An 11,831-nucleotide genomic window follows, 5' to 3' on the forward strand; every position below is an offset into this window, starting at 1 on the left:
ATTTTGTAGATTTTCTTGCAGTGCAGTGGCGAAATAATAATAATATTCATAAACCTCATCAGAAGAAAATATTTTTTGATCCAAAGTTTTTTTTTCATTATTAGAATAAATTACCTGGAATTTGTTAATTCATTACAACATTGAATAAAAGATGCAAAGTGTTTATACATACTATAATAGATAAATCTTCATTTAAAATTATGTGATAGATCTGCTTGCTTGTAGGATCTAGACTGATAAACTCAATTTCTTTTATTGATATAACCAATAAAGTAGTAATGCTGAAATTTTGTTTTTGATTTGTGCAATAAGGTCCATTATTTCCATTATTTGATGCTGTTATTGCTCTACAAAATGATGATCTCTATCAAGGGATGTTTATGTGTATAATATTACTATTTATGTGTATAATAATACTGTATGATCGAAAAAACACGGCGTCCAGTTGGCTTGGAATGACATCTCAATGACATTCTCCATATCATTTTACATATAAAATGACAGCAATCTTCATTTCATAGGCATCGCTGACGCTGTTTTTTAAATTGTACCTACGTATATAATATTCATTTAATGGTTCCTGTTTTAGTTGCTGGTGTTCATATTTTGGTTTTTTATTCTGTTGTTGCTCTACAAAATGTTAATATTTATGTGTATAACATTACTCTTTCTTTGTATAATAATACTTATGTGTATAATATTCATTTAATGGTGCCCTTCTTGCTTGTTGCTGTTGTTGCAACTCTTAAAGAATTTAAATTAACCTGAGGCAGTAGGTAGAGCTTCATCCTCCAACATTTTCCTATGTAAATACTGCAAGTGGACAGTATTTCTGATGACAATTTTATCATAAACTTTAACATCTTGTTCTTTAAAACGAAACTGCCATACCTTATCTGTAGATTTCAAAGCAATATCTAAATGCTTTTGACCATCGCTGTAATCTAATTCTTGTTTGAAAATCAATACCTAATATTATCCTGATGATTTTGATTTTTTGACAGATTATTAAAATACAGCACTTACAGTTAACTATATTTCTTGAAAGTACCTACAACTTTATTTATTTCCTACTTTTATTTGTTTAAAAAATGCCAACAATTTGTGCATGTCTGTCAAACTTTAAAATCATTAAAAATAAATTTTATTCAGGTTGTAACTTTATAGAAAGGATTGTAAAAATATACTTTGTAACATGTATGTCAATAATCTTACGAAAAATGTTTACTACACTTTTGATTGACTCTAATTTTTACATATAATACAAATAATACAATACTGAATTATTTTATGTATTTTAAATACATAAAATTGGCTTTGCCTTTGCTCTTTATTTCTTTGCATCAGCTATTCCATCAACTTCTCACCACACACACTTTAACCATTGTTACTTAATAAATAAAGCACAAAATATTGATAAACAATAATTATTTTATATTCTAAAAAATAAAAACAACTTTTTTTGGGTAATGTTTGGTTATATTTATTTTTATTCTCTTATCTATGGTCACTTTTCATTTTTTAGATTTATGCGTTTTTAGCGCCACTGTGGTCATTTGGCGAACCCTTATTCTTCCCATTTTGTGACCACTTTTTCAATAAAAGTCCCATAAGAGTTATTTCTCCTTACCTCTACACTCCATAGTAAAGCGACAATTGAAAATTTCAAATATTCATTTGAAAACTTCATATTTCAAAACTATTTATTTTAGTAATACACTTTATATGGGACCATATGTAGGGGTTCTATCTATAGAAGGTAAATAATCATTTCACTATTTATTATTTTGGAGAGATTTTATTTTTTCAGATTTTGCAAAATTTCTTTGAAATTGACTTTGGTTCGATTTCGAAAATTATATATAAATAAGAAATAAAAAAACCGCCCTGGAAGATCGCCATCCACCCTCTATCCAACCATACATAATTAGTTTCAGTCAATGGAAGTAGTTAGAAAAAATTGAAAAAAAGTGTTAAAAAAAGCAAGAATTCAAAAACATTTTGTGGCCAAAATTGAACTTCTTTGAAATACTTTGATTTCGATAACTTCTGAATTATTAAGATTTTTTATTTCAGACGGCTCTAATCAAAAGTTTTATTTTTGGTATACAAAGTGTGTCATAAAGTCATATACAGGCGATGAAAAAATAAAAAACGGTTTTTAAATTTTCGAATTTTCTAAAGTACATAATAATATTTAAAGAGAATAAAAATGCTCTTGAAATTGGAATATTGACGGCTTTTTATAAATTTTAAGTAATAAATATGTCATCATCATCATCATCAACCAGCCTGAAGTGTCCACTGCTGGACGTAGGCCTCCCTCAAATCCTTCCACTCTTCTCGGTCCTGTGCCACTTGGATCCAGTTTCTCCTAAATCTCTTCAAGTCATCTGACCATCTTGTCGGAGGTCTGCCTCTGTTTCTGAGAGCATCTTGTCTTGGCCGCCATTCTAGTATTAGCTTGGTCCATCTATCATCCGTTCTTCTGCAATATGCCCAGCCCAGTTCCATTTGAGTTTTTTAAGCAGATATATAGCATCTGTTATTCGTGTACGCTGTTTTATAACTGTACTGGGTATCTTGTCTCTTAGAGATACACCAAGCATTGCTCTTTCCATAGCTCGTTGGGCTACACGGATTTTTTCTATGGACTTTTTCGTCAGTGTAAGTGTCTCTGCGCCATATGTAAGTACTGGCATAACGCACTGATGGAACACCTTCCTCTTTAAGCACATTGGTAGATCTGATTTTAACACATATCTTAGTTTGCCGAATGCTGCCCATGTTAGTCCTACTCTTCTTTGTATCTCGTGCGTCTGGTTATCGCGGCCAATTGTTATTTCGTGCCCCAGATATTTATATGAATATACTTGTTCTATATTTGCTCCGTCTACCGAGACATTTCCACTAATAACAAGATTAGTCATTAGTTTGGTTTTGAATAATGTATGCGTGAGTCCAATTTGATCTGACGCCCGTTTAAGTGTTTTAGCATATTTTGAGCTTCGTGTATTTTGTCTGTAATCAGCACCAAGTCATTAGTAAAACGCAGGTTATTGAGCATTTCCCCGTTAACATTAATGCCCATTTCCTCCCAGTTAGTCTTTTGAAAATATATTCTAATAGTGCTATGAACAATTTGGGGGAAATTGTATCGCCTTGCAGTACTCCTCTTTTAATACGGAATTTATTTGTGTTTTCGTGTAGCGATACAGATGCTGTTGCATGGTCGTATATATACTTTAAAAGGTTAGTATAACGGGTGTCTATACGACATTCGGCTAGGGCCTTGAATAATTTGTGTTGATCGATAGAGTCGAATGCCTTTTCGTAGTCGACAAATATTAAAATGAGGGGTTTATTATACTCAACATATTTTTCTATTAGGGACTTCACCACCAACAGATGGTCATTTATACCAAAGTTCGATCTAAATCCAGCCTGTTCTCTTGGTTGATATTGTTCTAGTTTTAGGGAAAGACGATGGGAGAGACGAAAAAATATGTAATAAGTCAAAAATAACAATATCGATTTTTTGTCGAGCGAGTCTTAAATAAGTGCAATTATTCTTCGCAGTAGTAGGTATATTTGACCCCAGAAACACGATTATGAGTTTTTTCGCGAATTTTTCTTTGGAAATTTGGAATTTTTTGAAAAACTTTTTGGATTTTTTTTAATTTTTAGTTAAAAACCATAATTTCTTGATAATATCGCAACATAGATAGGTAGTAGATTAAATTTACAAGACAGAAAAACCCGAAAAGCTGCAGTGGTTCTCAAAATTTAAGCAAAAAAAATTTTTTTTGGAAATTTTTAAAGTAAAATAATTCAGTTATTTTGGAGTTATTTGAAAAACGGTAAAGAGAAAATATGGTTTTTTATCGAGACTTTACTCAAGACTTGCCCTGTATAATACCCAGAAAATCGACAATTGATAACTTTCATATGAAATACGAGTAGCTCTAAAACTCTTAAAAACATAGTTTAAATAGGGCATTTGTAAGGCTCACTAGCTCCATATACAAAGTAAATGATTTAAATCAATGCATGAACTATTCGAGGTGTAACGCGAACGTAGTCGCGGGAAAAACCTAGTTTGTAATAACATCAAAATCAGTCAAAGTCGCAGTTTTCGAGATATTAACATATTTTAGTATGGGCGGCTCTACGTGCCTCCCGGCGCCAATTTTTTTTTTAATTATTTTTACACAATTACACAATTTTTTTACTTATATGCTGCCAAAGTTTCCCGAATACAATTCGGACCACCCTGTTGTATTTAGTAAAACTAGACAATGATTAAAACTAATTATTATTAGCTTTAGTTCGTTTTTTTTTATTACCGATTCTGAACCGTCCCAGAACTGTAATACGCATGCGCAGAAGGATATATATGGCAATTTTTTTTCATTTGCACATGCGTAGCAAAGTTCGAGGACGGTTCAGAATCGGTAATAACAAAAACACTAACTAAGTTTTCAACCTTAGAAGAATAGCCAATTTAATCTACCATCGGTAATGAAACAGAAAACCATAATCAAGCAAGTTGAAAACGTAAACAAATTAAGGTGTGTTCCCTTAATTTAAAAAAAATTATATCATTTAATAACGAAATAGTTGCACAATCCGTCATGTAACTGCTTTTACCAAATAAATTCGAAATTTTGCTTTGGTTCGACATATATAATTATATTATCAAAACAAACACTTTCTATTAAAACAAAGCAAATTAAAATAATTTAATCAGAAATAAGCCTAAACAGAGAATTTTAATGATACTCTCTATACCTATCTATTATTTACATGCGACAGTGGAGATTCAATATGGCAGAATTTTGAAGTTGCCCAAAGCAACCACGACAAACATCAAATCGCCCACTCACTTATGAGTCAAAAGGGATCTTTATTGATTTTTCAGTGAAAACCAAAATAAATATTTTGTTTCCACTATCAAAACTATCTTTTGTGGGTGTTGGGAAGGCTCAAAGAAACAATTATATTTTATGCGACGTTATTATATCGCTTCTTCGGGCACTCAAAAATTTAATATTCTAAATGCCTACGAAAATAATCCGTGGCGACTCTTTAACCGTGTATGTCTTAACGTGTATGTTTTTCTACTTCTAGCTCATACTAGAAAAAAATACACGATTTGAACAAACTTAAGTAGTTTTGTACGATATGCGCCGTTGTCAGTACGATGTGGTACAGTATGTATAGGCATTTAGAATACTAAATGTTTTATTTTTTGTTTGTTTTAATCGCGAAACGTCGCGCGTCGCACAAAACAGAATTGTTTTCTTGAGCCTCCCCAGCATCCACAAATTATTAAAATAGTACGAGAGCTAGCAACGTCGGAAAAACAAGTATTTTAAGACGTCTGGCTCTTAGATATATTTTTTTCTATGCTCTATAGAACAGCATGCGACCCGTCTGGATGCCGGTAAACGTTGCGTTCTAGGGAATGCAATCCCGCAAATGCTGGATCCCGCAAATGCGGGATCCCTCTGTGATTCCGCGGGATTAAAGTTGCGGGATTTATCGTGCGGGATCGACACCAGGGGATTCCCCTTACGACTTGGCCATTAAAAATAAGTGAAACAAACAGGTTAATTGTTAGATTTCTTTCTGACGTGCCTAAGTGAAGAAAAGCGTTAACTAGTACTTGTGGACAATTACGCCAAATAAACTGCCGGACATAATTATCGGGACAAGCAAAATTTTAGGGTAAATTTAAAGTTGAATATCTCTTGAACTAAAAAGATTTTGGGACGCGCTTTGGACCAGGTTTTAGATGCATCTATTGTGATTAAGATACTATGTGGTTTTCGAAAATATGAAAATATATTTAGTGAATTCTCGTATATAGGGTGTTTTATAAGAGTAAAAATATGGTCAAGAATCTTTTTTACCGCAAATTTACAATTTTTAAAAAATCGAAATTTTTACCAAGTACGAATCTGTATTGAAATTAGAAAAAAACAATTTGATCGGTTTTTTATTTTTTTTTGCTTTAAGGAAAATACGACATTTTTTATACGATGGTCCTAAATGGTACAAAAAGCTTTGTACATTCTGCATATGAATCAGAATAATATTTTTATTTATAAAATAAGTAGATAAATTATAATAAAATTTAAGTTTATTTAATATTAAATATATTTTTTGAACACCATGTATATATCGGTCCAAATTTCTGTACTGCTAGTTTAAGATACACGCTATATCAATATATTGTGGGCCTATGCAAAATATACAATGCCTTTTGTACCATTTAGGACCAAATGTATGACTATGAATGCATATTTTTCGAAAAAAGATCGTATTTTCCTTAAAACAAAAAATTCAAAAAAAACACCAAATTGTTTTTTTCTAATTTCAATACAGATTAGTCGTACATAGTTAAAATTTCGAATTTTTAAAAATTGTAAATTTTCGTTAAAAAACCCCAAATTTGTACACTATTATAAAACACCCTGTATACGAGAATTCGCTAAATATATTTTCGAAAACCATATAGCATCTTAATGACAATAGATGCGTCTAAAACCTGGTCCAAACTGCATCCCAAAATCGGAGAGAGAAGTGCATTTATTGTTTACAATCCCGCAATTTTGCGGATCCGCGGGATTGATTGCTTTAACCCCGCGGGTTTGCGGGATTGGGTTTTTGGTGCGGGACTGCATTCCCTATTGCGTTCCCTACTACGCATTAAAAGAATACTTATATTATACTAGAATTTATAGGACTAAATTAATAAAAAATATAGGATCTTCTTCCGATGCACTGTAGTGAACGCAATGGGTATCGGCAGCCAGACGGCCTGCACGCTGTTCCAGAGAGCATAATAAAAGATATATCAAAGAGCCAGACGTCTTAAAATACTTTCTCGAAAATGTTGCTAGCTCTTAGACTAAAATGTCCCCTAGCGTCATATTTAGCATCTGTAGCTCTATAATAAAAAACTTCAGAATTTTGTATAAGTGCAGACCTAAAGTATGTATTAGAATGTATTTCAGGAAAATATTTTAACTTCTACAGGGTGGCTCAAAATATCAACTGTGTGGTATCAAATTATTCGTAAAAAATGCTTTTTCCAAATATGCTAATGAGAATGAGCCACCCTCGTTCCATTTGAAAAAATCGAAATATGATTAAAAATCAAATTTGAGCATCTTTTAATAACTGGCCAGGACAAAACACTAAAAACATTAGAAGATCAAATCACATTTTCCAAGGCTCCTTGATTAAAAATTATTGTTTTTAATATAGCCATGGCACTCTAGATTGAAATTTATAAAACAATTTAAGCGAACATTTTTAAGAACAGTTTTAAGCGAAAATGTCAAAAGTTGAGATACGATATGTCATATATTCAGAGTGTCATTTTCTATCGAATAAAATAAAAAAAATAACCGAGGGTGCCATTTCAAAATCAAAAGTTATAGTCATTTCCAGTGAAACAGGAACTGACCGAAAAGAATTGTATACGTCAATCAATCTTAATTTATTTTAAAAAAGTTATAGAAGTGAGCCACTTTTGAGACGCACCCAGTATATTTACTCTATTTAAAGTTTTTATTTTTTTTTAATTTACTTAATATTTATAATCATACGTAATACGTAGAAAGTCAGAACACGTGAAATTGAATTTACCTATAATTATTAAAAAAACATCAAAATTTATACTAAATTATTTTTCTAAAAAAATAAAAGAAATTTTATATCCTTAACAAATACCGTATGATCGAATAAAAAAACGGCGTCCAGTTGGCTTGGAAATGACGATCGATGACATTTCCCATATAATTTTACATTTAAAATGACAGCAATCTTCATTTTTTATTCGATCATACGGTACTAAAAGGTACTAAAATTAAATTTCTGATTTTTTTTTTTCAATAACTATATAGCAGGGTGGGCATGATTTAAATCAAATGATTTAAATCATGATTTAAATCGTGATTTAAATCAAGTGATTTTTTTAATTTTAATCATGTGATTTAAATAAAAAAAAATATTGAAACTTTATAATAAATCAAATGGTGCCCGGTGGCGTAGAGGTACAGGCTCTCGTCTACCAATCTCAAGGTAGTGGGTTCGAATCCCACACCCGGCATTGCATCAGCCGACTATTTTTATTAAAATAAAAATAGTTTGAGTACCTAGGTCGACTCAGTCTTAAATGAGTACTTGGGATTCACAATACTGAGGTAATAATAGGCTGTTGAAGCGTAGTAGCCACATTACCCCTTCCTTGTATACCGAACGGCTCTAGTATGGCAAGCTGTACCTTGCTACTCCCAAGGCGTCAAACGCTATATACGGGAGCTATTATTATTATTATAATAAATCAAAAAATAACTGTAAAAGTTATAAAAATGTGTCCTAGGAAACTCTAAAAAATATTTCTGTTATAAAAATAATAAATCGAAAAATAATTGTAAACGTTATAAAACTATATAAAAATAACTATTCATCAATTTGATTTATCCAAAAAAATCCTTATGGGTTTTTCGCTACTGCACTGCAAGAAAAATCTACAAAATAAAATAGTTATTTTTTGTAAACACTTCTGGCGTTAAACCTAAACGGACGCTGCTTGTCAGAAGTTGTGTTTACAGTAATAAAAATTTGCCTAACAAAGAAAAAAATGCTTAACGTTTCGGAAAGTTTTCTCTTTCCGTCGTCGGAAGCAAAAAATATAAAGAATCAAGAAAAAACTATTTAAAATATTTAAATTGAACTATTCGAGAACACTTTACTTTTTAAAACAGATACGTCTACAAGAAATCGTTGACGCTCTGTTAAAATGACATTAGAGAACAACGGCATACGGTCGAATCGGCCTACAAACACGTAAACGTTTACGTACGCATGCGCATTTCTTATATTTTCTATTTTTTATACACGTAAAAGATTCTTTACGTCTACGTATACGTGCCAGGAGCGGCCGACTCGACCGTATGCCGTTGTTCTCTATTATATTAAGTTAAACTTCAAAATTAACAATTACTACCTGATAATTACTTAATAAGGTAAAACCAAAAAGCCCAAACTTTCTGTATGATTATTTTTAAATTTCACGTATGTTATGTTCACGCAAAGAAGCGATTGCCATACATTACTAACATCTACAGATGCATGAGCAATACATTTATTTTTATTAGATTGAATTAAAAAAACCTCTTTTATTTTTCTTTTAGAGGCTATCGCTTCTTTCATTATAATTTTGGCGTTATTAAAATTTATTCTGCCCTGTGTCCCATGAATGCTGACAAATCTTAGATTTGTGAAAATCTCCCTTTCTTAAATAATCTTTATGTTCTTTAATTCTAACATTTAAGGGTCTAGATGTTTCACCAATGTAAAATTTATCGCATATCTGCAGGGTATTTGGTATATTACATTTTTGTTTGTTGTTCTGTATTCATTGGTTTAGTATGTGATAAAATTGATCTAAGTGTATTTTGTGTTTTGAAAGATGTTTGTATGTTATATTGTTTTCCTATCCTTCTTATTTTTTCCGAAACGCCTCGTATGTATGGAATTGTAAGTTGTATATATTGTGTATTGTTATCTTTTTGTCTATGATTTGGGGTTTGTATTTCGTTTAATGTTTTGTCAATAGACATTTTTTATCAATTTAATTGTTGGACCGATTTTTGAACTAATTTCGTATGTATTCATTAGACTGCTAAACGCAGGGATTTTGAAATTTATGTATAAGTGACAAAAATTCTGTTTCGAATACATATCATTCGCAAAGTCCAATGCAGAACTAGGTTCTTCTTATATAGAGACTATATCTTCATTCCCGAGAATCTACAATCGTTGTCAGAAAATATGTTGTTTTATATTTTTTTTGAAACGGTTGTATGTTTCCAAATTCCTACCGACATTTTGATCTGCAGTAAGTACTTTAGACTTTGACATTAGATAATACATACTAATTTCATTCTCGACTTAACACTATTTCCGAACAATATTGTATTGTTTTATTAGGATAAAAAATTATACTTTTTTTGACGATGCTGTACCTTTGAAGGACCATCGTAAAGCTATTCCGACGTTACAGGGAGGCATAAAAAGTACATTTTTATTCCGAATAGAACATAGAACATACTATTTTTTTTAACATTACAAATATTTTTTTAATCAATTTCAAACATTGCAAATAATATAAACAGTAATCGAGCAACAATTTGTACACTCGTTGAATTTGACACTTAATATTAGTTTAATAATAATTTTTTTGTACTTTTGTGCTTAGGCGTAACAGTGCCTTTTACTTTTATGTCTAGGTAGTAAAATGACAAAAATTAATACTTTTGAGAGGTTTGAAAAAAAAGTCCTTTTGATCTGAAGCGAACGACTTTTTTTGCGGAATATATTGGTGACCGATGTGAAAAAATCACACGCCCCGTAGAATTGTTAATGTTATCTGTATCGGGGTATATATTTAGCCATTTAGGATAGGACTTTAATTGGAAATAAGTCCTAGTCATTTGGAAATCCGATTTAAACATTGTTTGAATTAAAATCAAAAAAATCGGATTTAAATAAAAAAATCTGATTTTTTTAATTTTTTTAAAAAAATCATGATTTTTTCCAACCCTGCTATATAGATATAAATTACATACCCCAAACTGTCATAATCTTGCTCTTCCTCCAAATCTCTTGTATCCAATGGTAGACCTTCTGTTAGATCTAGATAGGATATTCCACCATTTCTCAAGTCCTCTTTCCTATTGATTCTATTTACCAAATCGCGAAGAAAAATACTGGACAAATAGCTCTCCTAAAAAGGAGAGTTTAGAAAAAAACTAAATATGCCAAAAATAAATATTTAACTTACTTTTCCAGTTGGCAAATAAGAAAGTACCCCCGAAAGGGGTACTAATAGAAGAACAAACACGAACTTCATATTTGTCGACCTGCAAAACAAAAATTTAGTAAAGTGATTTTTTTTTAAATTTCGTACAAACTTGAGTTCTTTTTTTTTCAATGTTAATTAAATTTAATATTGTGTGTTTGTAAAAGGTTAACTTTCTTTAATTGATCACAAACGGTTGCTAAAGTGTTAATCCAGAATACGAACTAAAATTCAAAATAAAACCTGCGGGGAGGAAATAGGGAAGCGTCAACAAGAAAATCGATAGAGAAAAACATATGGAAATTTCAAGCTAGGTATAGCTACACAATTTCATTTGTTTAACAAAAATATAGTCATTGTCAAGGTAGAAAATGACCTTTAATTAAAAACGTAACACTTACCCAAAGGGCCGGGAGGGACTAATATGCTATAGATAATTTTTGGATAAAATCAATGTGGCCTTGCGCAATAACGAATAGAGATATGTGTTTTGTTGGCTGGGAGAGGCGTCAGTGCCTGTAGAAAGGTGAGAACATGTCAATTATTCTCTTGTAATGTTAATTACATATCATATATCATTTATATTAAAAGAATATTATAGAAAGCTCATCTTTAATATTTATCTGATCATCCATTAGATAAATGTATGCGTACATAAATATTTTTTCATTAAATATAAAATGATTAATTACATAAACATATAGACTAATCGTTAGGATATAGCATATATCTTCATTATGGAAATGTTATAATCCATGTAAAAATACATAACGAAATTTTTAAATATTTCCCGCAATAGGATCCACAGATGAAGATAAGATTTACGCTTTAAGTAAGCTGTTGTCACTTTTACAATAAGTTGGAGCCATAGACTTAGAATAAAATATAGACTACACTATTTACATTTAAGCGCGGTCCAATATTAATTTTTGTAAACATGTTTACTCCTGGG

General features: G+C 31.0%; 1 protein-coding gene and 1 long non-coding RNA gene across 3 annotated transcripts in view; both read right to left on the minus strand.

The window, feature by feature from the left end:
* Positions 1–11,432, minus strand: part of LOC115890593 (neuroendocrine protein 7B2) — a 49,087-nt gene extending 37,655 nt beyond the window's left edge. Inside the window, exons 1-3 of one of the 2 annotated variants that reach the window (XM_030910868.1) lie at positions 11,281–11,432; positions 10,862–10,940; positions 10,647–10,804 (exon numbers count right to left, since the gene is read on the minus strand). In XM_030910868.1, coding sequence (XP_030766728.1) covers positions 10,647–10,804; positions 10,862–10,930 — 227 coding nt within the window. In that variant the 5' untranslated portion in view covers positions 10,931–10,940; positions 11,281–11,432. Of the gene's footprint in view, positions 1–10,646; positions 10,805–10,861; positions 10,941–10,991; positions 11,150–11,280 lie in introns of those variants that run through there. The other variant, XM_030910869.1, reaches the window with a different exon arrangement.
* Positions 98–1,034, minus strand: LOC115890594. The gene is made up of 4 exons (XR_004051665.1): positions 687–1,034; positions 556–630; positions 173–347; positions 98–114 (listed from the first exon to the last, which is right to left on the minus strand). It is a non-coding gene; the product is annotated as an uncharacterized LOC115890594 (long non-coding RNA).
* Positions 11,433–11,831: the final 399 nt, after the last annotated feature.

The sequence above is a fragment of the Sitophilus oryzae genome, unplaced genomic scaffold, assembly GCF_002938485.1.
Source record: "Sitophilus oryzae breed Bouriz unplaced genomic scaffold, Soryzae_2.0 scaffold_888_pilon_pilon, whole genome shotgun sequence".
Classification (NCBI taxonomy): domain Eukaryota; kingdom Metazoa; phylum Arthropoda; class Insecta; order Coleoptera; family Curculionidae; genus Sitophilus; species Sitophilus oryzae.